Consider the following 12,867-nt stretch of genomic DNA (forward strand, 5'->3'; position numbering starts at 1 on the left):
TCTTATAACAAAGCCAAACTTGGCTATCTGTTGTGTCCACCGAGAGGAGCCTAACCCACAAGTTTAGTGTTGTAAATCTGTAGACTTATCTCCATCCCACTTTATGCATTTATACACATTATATCACAGTCTTGTTATATTTAAACATGCCAGTTTTATAAAACTTTCCAATGTTGCAAACATACAGAAATTTATGTTTAACCTTACATGAATGGATGGATTAAAAAGTCAGGAAATTTTCAAACTCGTCTTCTTGACTTACTCAGATGTCACTATACATGTTCAACCCATATTGACATGTTTCATCCATGTCATTTTTTTTAATTGTCTGTAATTTTCCCTGACATTGTCACTGGACATATTTATAACCAATAGAGAGCAATTTTTACATTACATAAATAACACAACTGTACCTTTTGTTTGAGCTGTAAACACCAACAATTCATGGTGAGAGCTCAGTGGTTGGGACAGAAATATTTCTCAGAGAATAGAAGAAATTGTTCCTTATTTATAAGAAAATTAGATAATCAGATAAACTATATTGGTTTTTGGACATTCTAAATTAATGTTTGATGTATTCATTGTGTTCTAAAATAGATATCTGAAAGCTACATGAAACATTTTTTGACAACCAAAACAGTATTAAAAAAGTTTTAATGAAGTATATTCTCAAGTACAAATAACTCTGATAAGCAGTAGTCTCTTTTTACTGTATACTTTTATTTATTATTATTATTATAATATTTTTAATAAAAGTAACTAAAATGTAAAAACTAGAAATTTATTAGATTAAATAATAAAAGTTAAATTAAAAAAAAACTATTTCACCTTGGCCAATATATAAGTGACGAATATGTAACTCAATAGTTTATGGTAACTTGCACCAATCTCTTGCACCAATTAAAGAGAAAAAATTAAATGAAAAAGAGATGCAAGCTATTATGAGACTAGAGCTGTTTTGGATAAATAACTCTAATTGTCCGTTACAACTTGAAGTTATTCTAGAGCAAAAAAATGTATTTATGATTTGATTTCATATTTTAAGCTTGTGCTATGGATGATTTTGTTACACTTACTAATAGGGTAGAGAATACAAGATTAAAAAAGGTAAAATATAATGTTTCAGCAAAAAACACTTTTGTTATTCATAACCTTTCTCAATATGGGCCTGCTCCCAGGGATTGACCCCATCTCCACTTTTACTTGTATGTAAAGTTAATACTGTACATGTATTTTCACAAAATTTAGCAGACTTTTAGTAAACATTACACATTGCTTGCACACACAAAAAATCTTTTTTTTGTAATGAATTATTATTAGAAAAGATTGGTCCATAAATATATCAAGCCTTTTTTTTTTACCAGTCCAAGTACATAGTGATTTTCATATTAAGAACAAAAAACTTTTCATCTCAGAAATCTCAAATGTCATTTGCATATAACCTCTTGAACACATTTCAAATGTACTTTTAAGTAAAAATTGTTATATTTCACTTATTTTCTTTAACTCTGTAACCACCAGAATAAATCTAAATTACCCTTTTCTTTCTAGAATAATATCAAATTGTAACATGAAACATTTGTTTATTATAAGTAGCTCTAAACTCATAACAGTATACATCTATTTACACTTAAATTTTATTATCCTTTGAATTGTGTCTGATTATTATTTGCACTAACTTGTAAATCACTTGGAGAATATGTGACTTACACTACACTAACAAATTACATTACCATATTTCAGAAAAAAAGAAAGCCCTAACAATAATTGCAAAAAAGGTAGCATATTCACCATTCTACTAGTTGATATGTAATGCTACTGGAGTACTAGGTTAATCACTAAGCATGGCAGCGCTTAGTATATAAGAATGGACCAGGAAAACAAATCTCTCTTATAACAATCTAAAAGACTTTTTTATAAATATCTAACTTAGGTTTTGAGGTTCTCAAAAGCAATTAAGACTAAAGTACAGAACTGGTGAGTGGCATAGCAACCAAATATTCTACTGATTATTCTGATTCTGTTGTCAGAAAGGTTATCTCACCAATCATTGTAGTTGTGATAATTTACACAAGAAAATATGGATTTCACCTTGGGGAGTGCAGGAACAGTATAGCATTTCATTAACTTCAAATTATGATGTCTTCTATACAACTCATCACACCAGACTAAAACTACTTTCTTTATAGCATCGGTCACTCTTTGATATTGACTGTTTACAAAAGAAAGACAAGCAAGTAATAAAAAAATAAATAAAAAATAAGGATGATATATGGACAGCAATGGCAAAGAGTACAGAAACAATTGTTTTTTTTAATTTTGCACACAGCTACTTGAGGGCTATCTGTACTAGCATTCCCTAATTTGGCAGTGTAAGACGAGAGGGAAGGCAACTAGTCATCACCACCCACTAACTGTTGGGCTACTCTTTTACCAACAAATAGTGGGATTGACCATCACATTATAATGCCCCCATGGCTGAAAGAGCAAACATGTTTGGTGCAATGGGGAATTGAACCTGTGACCTTAAGATTATGAGTCAAACACCTTAACCCACCTGGTCATGCATGGCTGTGTTTTAGTGGACTAGTATTTTGTAAAATAGTCACATTTCAGTTTTAATACATTATACATAGACACGCACACATACATTTTTACTATTTATAAATAACTTCTTAAGCTTATTTTCCTTAAAACATAGAAGAGTAAATGAAGAAGTAAAGCAAATAGCCATTTCATCTAGCTATGACCATTGTACTCATTTGCTGCTTGTCATAGGTTCCCAAGCCTTATAACATTTAGCACATGGAGGTTGCAAAACAAATTTTTTTAGGTATTATATATTCATTTGAGATAACTAAAAAAATTCATGCATTACTATAATGATACTATAGAATTCATTTATAAAGTTTAGTAATCAAGCTGTGATTGGGTTAAAAAATGTATGAAATTTTGAGCAGACAAAAACTCAACTTACCAGCTTGAAGATTTGAATTGAAAAAATTATGATTTTATAATACTTGAAAATGACTAAGAAAGCCACAAGGGGGACATTACGAGCTTTTGATTTGTTATTCTCATGTCATATACAAAAGTGTACATGAGAGCATTTCGAAAAATGGAAGGTGGTGAGCAGAGTTAGTGTGTTTCATTCAGTATAGAAGCAATATCTCAGCAAGTAGAAGAGACATTCTAGCTTGTAAATATCAATAACATTAGTTCCTATTGTATAAGAATCTGTAGAATTTGTATTTGGACATCACAAACATCTAATATGAACAAATGTTGTATTCAACATACCATTTGAAACACAGAAGCCAATATTTAGGTTTTCTTTTTTTATATTTTAACTTTTAAATTAAGAAATTAACTAACAGATCATAATAAATTTGAACTATAATCTACAATTTGATACCAAACGTATTGATACAGTAGTTTTTGAACGTGACTCAACAAATATACAATGTGGCCTTTGACCTCTGATGACAGAGTTAACATCCAGAAGTTAAAATACAACTAAGATGCATATATGCATATGAGAATTAAAGTTTTTCTCAATGAGTCCAGTGATGCAAGATTTGTGGGGTCTTACTTCATTAAAATAAAAAATAAATCAAAGCACATAATTACTGATATTTTACGAAATTCTCTAATGTTATCTGGTTCTTGGGAATACTCAATGTGGCCACAAGAGGATTAATGATTGTTCTTCATTGGACTTATAGCTGGTTATATATTTCTTTGTAAGGTCATATAATTAACAAAATTCTATTGCGAGGGTTTAGTTTAACAAACTGTTTAAAAGTGATTATTCAAATCACAAGTAACCAAATGTCATTTTAATGTAGGAGAGGCTAAAGTAATCAAAATTAATCCAATATTTATCTTAGGACATTTGATGTGCAGCCATTGTTTTAATATCTTATTATTATATATAAAGATTTCACATGCATACAACATACTTATGAGTAAACACTTTCTTCTTGAAAGCCAGTATTTTGATTTAATAACAAAAACTGAAGTGTCAGAAAAAACTTGGAAAACCAAACATGTTCCAATAATCCAACATTTTAAAAACATTCATTAAATTAGCTGGTAAATTGGTATCAGTGATATATAAACATTGTATGTTTGAACAATGACAAATAACTATTAAAAATGGAAAATAATATACATCATTAGTAAGATGTCACTGGTCAGTGTGTATTCATAACTGTATCTTATGTTGATTATAAAATACAAAACCATTTCATCAAAGGAACATAAAATTTGATAAACATAATTCAAGCACTTGGTTGCACAAAAATAAATTTAACTAAATGTACAGTAACAATAATCTATTAAGGTTGAATTTCAAAAGATAATCAGGAGATAATTAAAAAACAAAAACATTATGGAAACTTTTACAAAGACATCAGGTTTGCAAAACTTGGAGATTATCTTAATTACTTTTACACTATCTATATATTAATTTTCAAATTCATAAGTATCAATTAGGGTAAGATGCATGACAAATATTAAAAACATCATTGAAGTTATTTAACTGTGCAATTTATTTGTAAAATTACATTAAGACATTTACAAACACTAATTAAACATTGTATTGGGATAGTGATTATGATATGTTAACCACTGTTTATTAAGTTAAATGTGGTTTATATATCATTTCAACTGCCAGTTTTTGGTCTCATTTTTTTCACAAATCAAATACAGAATTCAATAAGGCTAGCACCAAAATGCTGTCCCTCAGATGTATACATTAATCAATAATTTTAAATGTTAATTATTTCAAGTTTTTTTCCAAAATTTGTTCAAATTAGTAACAACTTCGTATAAGAGTAGTAATAACTATATTATTGATATAAATCAGTATGATTGCTAGTGAGCTAATTCTGTAGTAATAATTACTACTTTTCCTTATTTTCTACAATGTTTTTAGCACAATTAACTGTAAACCATGAAACTCAGTTAGCATAGCTTAAATTTATTCCCTAAACAGATTTCCATATAATATACATCAATTATTATGTTCACAGTCTGCAGGTAGTATCAACAGTCAGAATTAAGATATACAGGGTGTTCGGAAAGTCACTGTGCAGTTTTGAAAGCAGCGATAACAGCATTCATTCAGTCTATTTCAAGCCAGCAACCAATAGCAGTATTTAGAAACAAAATAAGAAGGATCCAAGCCTGTATTGACACCAATGGGGGTCACTTTTAACACTGTTTGAAATTGTCATTCATATTTATCTTCTGTATTCTATATTGAAACATGTCTGTTAATAAATATATAAGTGCACAGTGACTTTCCAAACACCCTGTATAAACATTCACCAGCCATGACTATTTATAGCAACAAAACCTTTTGTAAATAGTTTTCATTGCAATTAATAGGTAGCTGTACAGCTGAGAACATTCCTGATAATTTTTGTCATCACTCTTAAGCCTAGAGAAATAGTCCTCACTATCTGTGCTCTGGTATGCAAGTTTATATGGTTTACTTTGCAAGTTTGTACTTTAAATAACTATAACACTATAACATAACACACATTACTACATAAGAATGGTAAGAATACGAGAAGTGTCACAGACGTGGAGTAAATCCTACTAATGAAGAAATCAGGGCCAAAATTTGAAACTTTCAATTTTAAGTATTGTGAGAAAATGAGTCTTCATTACTCTTAGAATAAATAACCATGTGAAGAATATAAAAAGAAACAAATGAACTTTACTTGTATACAGTATTTTTCTACTTCAAAAAAATGGTTTCGAATTTTGTACAAGTTTCCTTCAAATAGTTAAAGTACAGAGACATGTATAATGTGATGTAATGAATGGTAACATATACATAAATTCTTAAACTGATTTTATACAAGCAGCTAATTAAAAAAAAAGAAGTTTATTTACCAGTGTCATGCCAAGTCCTTGACACTGATCATTATATCTCTCAATCCTCCAGTACAATTCTTCTCCTTCCAAGTTTCCAGAAAATAATGGGGAATGTCGACCCTAAAAATAATCAAACATCTCCCATACATTTTATCTGACTTTTGTATAACAGGATCTAATAAATTTTGAAGTGTTCAGACTTCATTAGATTAAAGGTCATCACCTAAATCTACCACACAGGTTCAGTTAGTTATGTTCAAAGTATTTTCACTTGTATAATTAATGAAAACTTTAATTTTTTTACACAAAAAATTATCTTTTGCATTTACAGATCCTTTCCCACTACATGAAAGCTTTAGAAATCTCCAGTGTTGTAAGCAACTGTAATGAGTGATATTTTAATCTGTATTGGATTTTGAAATGAAATAATACAATTAAATCTCTGAAATAGTAAAAGCTATTTTAATAGATTCAACTAATAAGTTTCTTTCAATTATTTTACAATCTTTTTTCCAGTAAAATGCCTCAAAAACCCAAAGAAAGCATGACCCATTGCTTTAGTTACATATAAAATTAATTTAAACTTTATTATGAATGTAACCCAATAAACTTAGTATGAAAATGTAGTTTATAATTCAGATTTTAAATTTCTAAGCTTTGATTTCTTAATTTCAAAAGAAAATATAAATTTCTAAATTTTCATTTTTGTTGTCATGTTAGTCATCTCAATTCTTTTCTTTCTACTTTTTATAATTTCAATAACATAGCAACTACAAGTCTAAGTAACGTAACAGAATCTATAAATATTTACACTTCAAATGTGTAGTTTCAACATCCTAACTTCTCCAGTTGTTTAGATATCAATACATCTTCTCAAACCCTGAAAGAAGCCCTGCCCACCTATCCTAAATTTTCAAGGCAGTTTTCAATGCCATGAGAGTTAAAGCACATGTTCGTAACCAACAGAAAGAGTTTACTTTGTTTCAAGCAGACAACAGATATTTTGAATTTAACTGCATCAGACATTAGTCCAGAAGTGACACATATACATATTGCAAGTAAAATTGATTCTTGTAGTATTAATTTTTAAACTGATTTACAAATTAATCAGAAAGCTAATTAAGTCATACTTTAATTTGAACATTCTATGTTAGTGATTTATTACACACACACACACACACATTTGAAAATGCATATTTGAGAGATATCTGATGTTTTGTTTTGACAGTGAACATTAGAGAAAAAACTAACTAGTTACATGTTTGAGTGCACCTTTTGATGTATGCAAAATATTGGTCTATAAAACCTGCTAATGTGTTCCCACTGTTACGGTTTGCTTTTCAGGGATGAATAAACTGTATGCTATATGTTATAAAAACCATAATATTAAAATAAACTGTAGTGAAAAGGTAAACAACTGAGAATATATGATAATGAAAAAAAAACTATCAAAATGACATCTTCAAAGGAGGAAAAAGGTATTATTCATTTTATTTAATAATTTGTAAAATTATATTTTTCTTTGATGATTTAACTACAGTTAAGAGTAGAGAAAATAACAAAATAAGCATTTCATGAGAAACTTTTAATATTTATTTAGGAGGTTTAGAGGTTATACATATATAATATGGAAACTGCAAGAGGTAAAGAAATATTTTTATTCTTAGCATGAAAAATCTCTCTGCATTCAGACTAGCCAGAGCAAGTCAAATTGATTCTATAAACTCACAAATTTGTAGTAAAAACATTAAACATTCTGATTTTTTGTATACACCATACTTGTAATGTGTACTAAAAGCTTGCCAAATTTTGTGAAGAGGAACTTAGTACATTCAGAGTTATAAAACGTATAGATTCATGGTTACAAGGTCAGTCAAAAAGACCAAGACAAATTTCAAAGTTAAACCAATACAGTTTGTGCACAAAATCAGTTCTTTATGTCTTATAATGGACAATTAGATTTAGCTTGAGTTTAGTGCTAAATGTTTTATTTTATATTAAGAGAAATCAGTCAAGTGGTAATTTTACTTATTGTAAAGTTAACTTGTTATATCAAGATCATTATACCTCATTTCTGCTTGGAGTTGAAGGCTTCTTTTCTTCCATTACCACTTCTGTTAGTTCTGTTGTGTCTATATCTGTCTTGCAATCTAGCGTGACCAAGTCACGACAAACTGTGTGACACGTATAGTGACAATCTAAGACACCAAGAAACAGTTTTAATAAAATATAATTTAGAATCTTATATAATTCAAACTTCTTTCCCCATAAAACAATGAACTCTGAAGTTTATGGAATTTGTGGCACAAATTAATAATCATCTTATTAAAATTCTGAGACATTTTCCAGAGTGCAATTAGATATATAGCAGGTATTTTTCACAAGTTCTTTTTTTTCATAAAGGTTTCACTATAATCGAAGTTAATCACTGGAATGTTAATTTATTAATGTAAGTCATTGTCATTGTGAAAATGTTAAAGTTTGACAAAATCAACTGCTGAAGAAGGATTTCCCTATGTAACAAAATTTTTACTTTTTCTTGTTCCTGGGCAGAAAGTGTTATTTTCCAGTTGTTTATGCCTAAAGTAAATGCAAAAGACCTACTTTGCTTTTGTGACCTTGGAATGTATAACAAAAACATAATGGAGACTACATTTGGGGGCTGATACGTGAAAGTGATTTACATTACAGTCACAAATTTTGAAAAACTACTCACTTCTAAGCATTGTTGTTCATTTTTGTATAACTTTAGTATAAATATATGTAAATCTTGATTCACATGTTGTTTTATTCAGACTTTATGTAAATGTCTTTACATAGAAAATAGGTTAATTTCTCAATTTCATTATCCAGGTCACAAAAGCAAAGTTCAAAGGGAATAATGCCCATTTTCTGTACTTTTACAAACATAAGCAATTAAAAAATAACACATACTATCCAGGAACAAAATTTGTTTACATAGTGTTATCTACAAAGGTGTAAAATACCAACTCAGTATATTGCTTTAGCAGTCCTTGATGAATACTGGTCTAGAATATGAAATAACACATTAAACATCTTTTAGTTTTTAAAATATTTATTGCCGACTCAAGGTGTCTGGAGATAGTAAAGAAACGCACTGAACATTTTTCCTCCCCCACTCCAAAATTTCTTATGTCTCCATGTTTAAGTTTTACGTACTTATTAAGAGAATATGCAACTATTTATTCACTAAAACTGTAAGGTACAGTTTCAATGTCTCTTTTTATGTTTCACATGTGTACAATGTGATGGTAACATCTGATAATTTAAACAAATAACATATGATTCTGAAAATACAACAATAAAAACTTATTTGTATATTAAGAAATCAGCATTGAAAAGTAAATAAAAACAGTACTTAAAATTAAACTATGACAAGTTAAAAATGTGAAAAAGAAAGTATTGGTGAGATTTGCATTTTACTGTCATAAATTAATATTATATAATGTGTAAAGCACTGTAAATATTTTTTGTAAGTACAGGGTTATTCAATGAGATATCCCACTCATTTCTTTTAGAGAAATTATAATACACCAACGACACAAATTTGAGTCACGAAAACAGAACACTTGATTTGTAACAGTCAGTCAGTACAACTAAAACAATGCCAATATTTTACTTAAAAATATTAAACATGAATATTCAAAAACATTAGTGTATTATATTCTCCACTAAGATAATCAGTGAAGTCTCTCTCATTGGATCATCCTATACAAGTGCAAGTGATACGACAATTAAAGGTACCACTCTGGTTTTTATTTATTTGAAGAATGTTTACTTGATGAGTCACTTCTAGGTTTTTGCCTTCTTTAAAAATTGCATTTTAGAGGATGCTGACAATAAAAGGAGAATGACTGTTACCCTATGGTGGTCCATGGTTTCCTAAATATATGCTGCTTGGGAACTTTTGTTTAAGTTTGTAAAGTGCACTGATTGGTTCTGAAATGCATGTATGTAAAAGTAATGTTGTTTTTACAGTGAATATATCCCACAAATATTACATTTAATTTGGTGCACTACATTTCTGAATTGGCATTTCTGATTTCAATCATTTACATATTTAAATGATGGTAAGATACAATTTCTTTTCATTACTTTAATAGTATTCTTGAATATTTAAGATGGTTGTTCATTTTGGTAACTTACTTCTGCATCGCAAACATTGCTTAGATTTATAAACTCCCCAGATGAAGTCTCCACACAAGTCACACCAGGTTGGGTTCTTTAACTGAGCTGCTTGAAAATTGTGCCCCACTCCTCTCTCTGCAGGATCAAACTCGCTGACTACACCAAAACTGGCAAGTTCTATAAATTCCCTCTTTGTCATGGTTCCAGTGATAATAGGATGACTACGTCGTGAGTCATGCTATAGTACACCCACAAAGAAGAATTAATTTCTAATATTTTTAAAATACCTAATGCAAAGATGAAGCAAGTTTATTCTTTAAATAAAGGTTTTAATACTTTCTTAAGATATATAACAGAAAAAGTTAACAATTTACATGCAAAATCAAATAACTTAAAAATAAATAATAACAGCTATTTGAAGTAAATTATTCACTGGAAAATAATGTTATAATCAAGAAGTTGATTTACATGTAAGTTTATGATCAACTCAATAAAATTTAAAATTACTCAACTTTCATATCTTATATCCTGTTTGTTCTTGAAATTGGATTTTCACCATCTTCAGAAGTTCTAATTACTCATGGTGTAAGCCCCCCCCCTTTTTTTTTTTTTAATAGAGTTCATCTTAAATTTATTTATTATCTATGTTAAGGAAAAGTGATTATTCAATTTATTAAAGTTGCAAACAAAAATTAAAGGAATATTTCAGTCATAGTTATATAAAACCTTAGAATTACAGATATGGACCTCCATTGACTTTAAACACATTATTCTAAATAGTTCATACAAAATTTGCTTGTGGGTCCATGAACTTGTTTATTATGAGATCTATGATGACATGAGACACAAAATAAACAAAAGTATCATTAATATTTTAATTAAGGTAAACAACTACTGTTGGAGTTTCCTATGAATTTTATGTTGAAAACGAGTGATTTCATAAAATATCTTGGCTAGCTCTTTACAGTGAGCATTGGAACAAGCAACCCACAAAAGCATTCAATATGGTCACACGAGCAAGGAAAGTTACAAAAACAAGTTTAATTTTAGGGTTATATGCATTAACTTAATTTTTACAAACAGGAAAGGGCCTATTTGTCCACCTAGGCTGTCCCATCCTCTAAACTAAACTAAAACTATTAAATAAAAACAAAACCTTGAAGCCAACCCTTAACATTCATAAAGTTATGACACCATCTCTTAAATTCATTTAAATGTACTTTCTCTAAAATATCTGAAGGCAACCCATTCAAAACACCAACCACCCTCTTAGAAAAAGAAAAACTATTAGACCAAAAAAACAAAAATGATAATGCATCAATACTATAAATTCCCTTAACAATCTTAAACACCACAATCAGATCTCCCTAACTATTCTTTTTTCACGAGAAAACCATTTCAGAGATTTTAACCCTCCATTTCAGGATTTGTTCTAGTATTCATCCTCTGAAGCCTGTTTCACAATTCAATGCCCTTCTTAAGATAAGGAGCCCAAGAGTGAACACAATACACCAAATGATGTCTAACCTGTGACCTGTAAAATTAAATCATGACCTCTTGTGTGTGTGTGTGTATTTTAATGGTTCTGTTCTAAAATCCTATTTGCTGTATCACTAACAGCAGCACATTACTTAGATGATTTAACAAGCTTATCAAATACTACATCAAAATCTGTTATGACACTGCTATAGTAATTCCCATCCAAATTATGTTAACCCACACATATTATCCTCCACTTATTGTAAATAAAACCCATGTGTCATTTATTCACCCAACTCACGAAATGATCTAAATTCCTTTTTAAAGCAGCATTCTTCTCACAGCCAGCAACACCCAAGACTTTAATATTAATAAATCTAAATAATTTATTGACCAGTCCTTCACCTACATCATTGACATAAATCAAAAAAGCAAAGATCATAAGAGTAAGCTCTGAGAAACCCCACTTGTGGCATTTATCCTGTTTGACTAAACTCCATTTATAACAACCATCTGCTTTCTTCCATCTCATAATTCTTCTATCCAATAAGCCAACTTGTCCTCCACATCTACAGAGATAATTATTTTTGATAGCCTTCTAGGTAGCACCGTGTCAACTGCTTTCTGAAAATCCAGAAAGACCAAATCTACATCTTTATGCACATCCACACAAGCAGTAACCTTTTCAAAGAATGTCAAAAGATTTTTAAGGCAAGATTGTCCCTTACAGAAACCATGTTTCTAAACTTTGTTAAGTCACTTTGTAAAGCATTGTTTAACAGACTTTTCAAAACTTTTACCACAACAGATGCAAGACTAATAAGGCTATAATTACTGGAACAATTCTTATCACCTCCCTTGGAAAAGAGGAGTAACATCAGTCAACTTCCAATCCTCTGGTACCTACCCACTATTTGAGGACTTGTATCCAGTTCTAAACCTTCTTCAAAAACCTTGGTGAAATATTATTTGGCCCAGGAGCCTCATCTTTCTTTAAACTTCCCAATTATTTCTTAACAAGTGCAGAATTAATGCAATCATAAAATCTTCATTAATAAAAACTGAAGAAAAGGAAAATTTAGTAACCCAGCCAACTCAAAATCATTAGATACAAGACTTATTCTATCCCTCAAAAGGTCCTACCCCCAGTTCAATACTTGTAGTATCATTAAATGCATTTAAAGAAAACCCTCACTGTTAATTCTGATATTTTTAGCCAACCTTTTCTCATACATCCTTTTTGATGTCCTAATTTCCTGTTTTACCAACTTGCTTGATTTTTTATAATCTTAAGTCTCTCATCACATCAGTGAATTTAAATTTCTTAAACTTATTATGCTTTCTTTAATT

The 12,867-nt window shown here is 29.6% G+C and overlaps 1 protein-coding gene across 3 annotated transcripts in view; it reads right to left on the bottom strand.

Annotated features, from left to right (window-relative positions):
- The window catches only part of LOC143239969 (ras association domain-containing protein 1-like), a 44,892-nt gene that overhangs the window by 16,581 nt on the left and 15,444 nt on the right, over positions 1-12,867 (bottom strand). For 2 of the 3 annotated variants that reach the window (XM_076481678.1, XM_076481681.1), the window contains exons 3-5: positions 10,057-10,276; positions 7,957-8,087; positions 5,908-6,009 (exon numbers count right to left, since the gene is read on the bottom strand). In XM_076481678.1, the coding sequence (XP_076337793.1) occupies positions 5,908-6,009; positions 7,957-8,087; positions 10,057-10,276 (453 nt within the window). The remainder of the gene's footprint in view (positions 1-5,907; positions 6,010-7,956; positions 8,088-10,056; positions 10,277-12,867) is intronic. The other variant, XM_076481679.1, reaches the window with a different exon arrangement.

This window comes from Tachypleus tridentatus, chromosome 13 (assembly GCF_004210375.1).
Source record: "Tachypleus tridentatus isolate NWPU-2018 chromosome 13, ASM421037v1, whole genome shotgun sequence".
NCBI classification, from domain to species: Eukaryota; Metazoa; Arthropoda; class Merostomata; order Xiphosura; family Limulidae; genus Tachypleus; species Tachypleus tridentatus.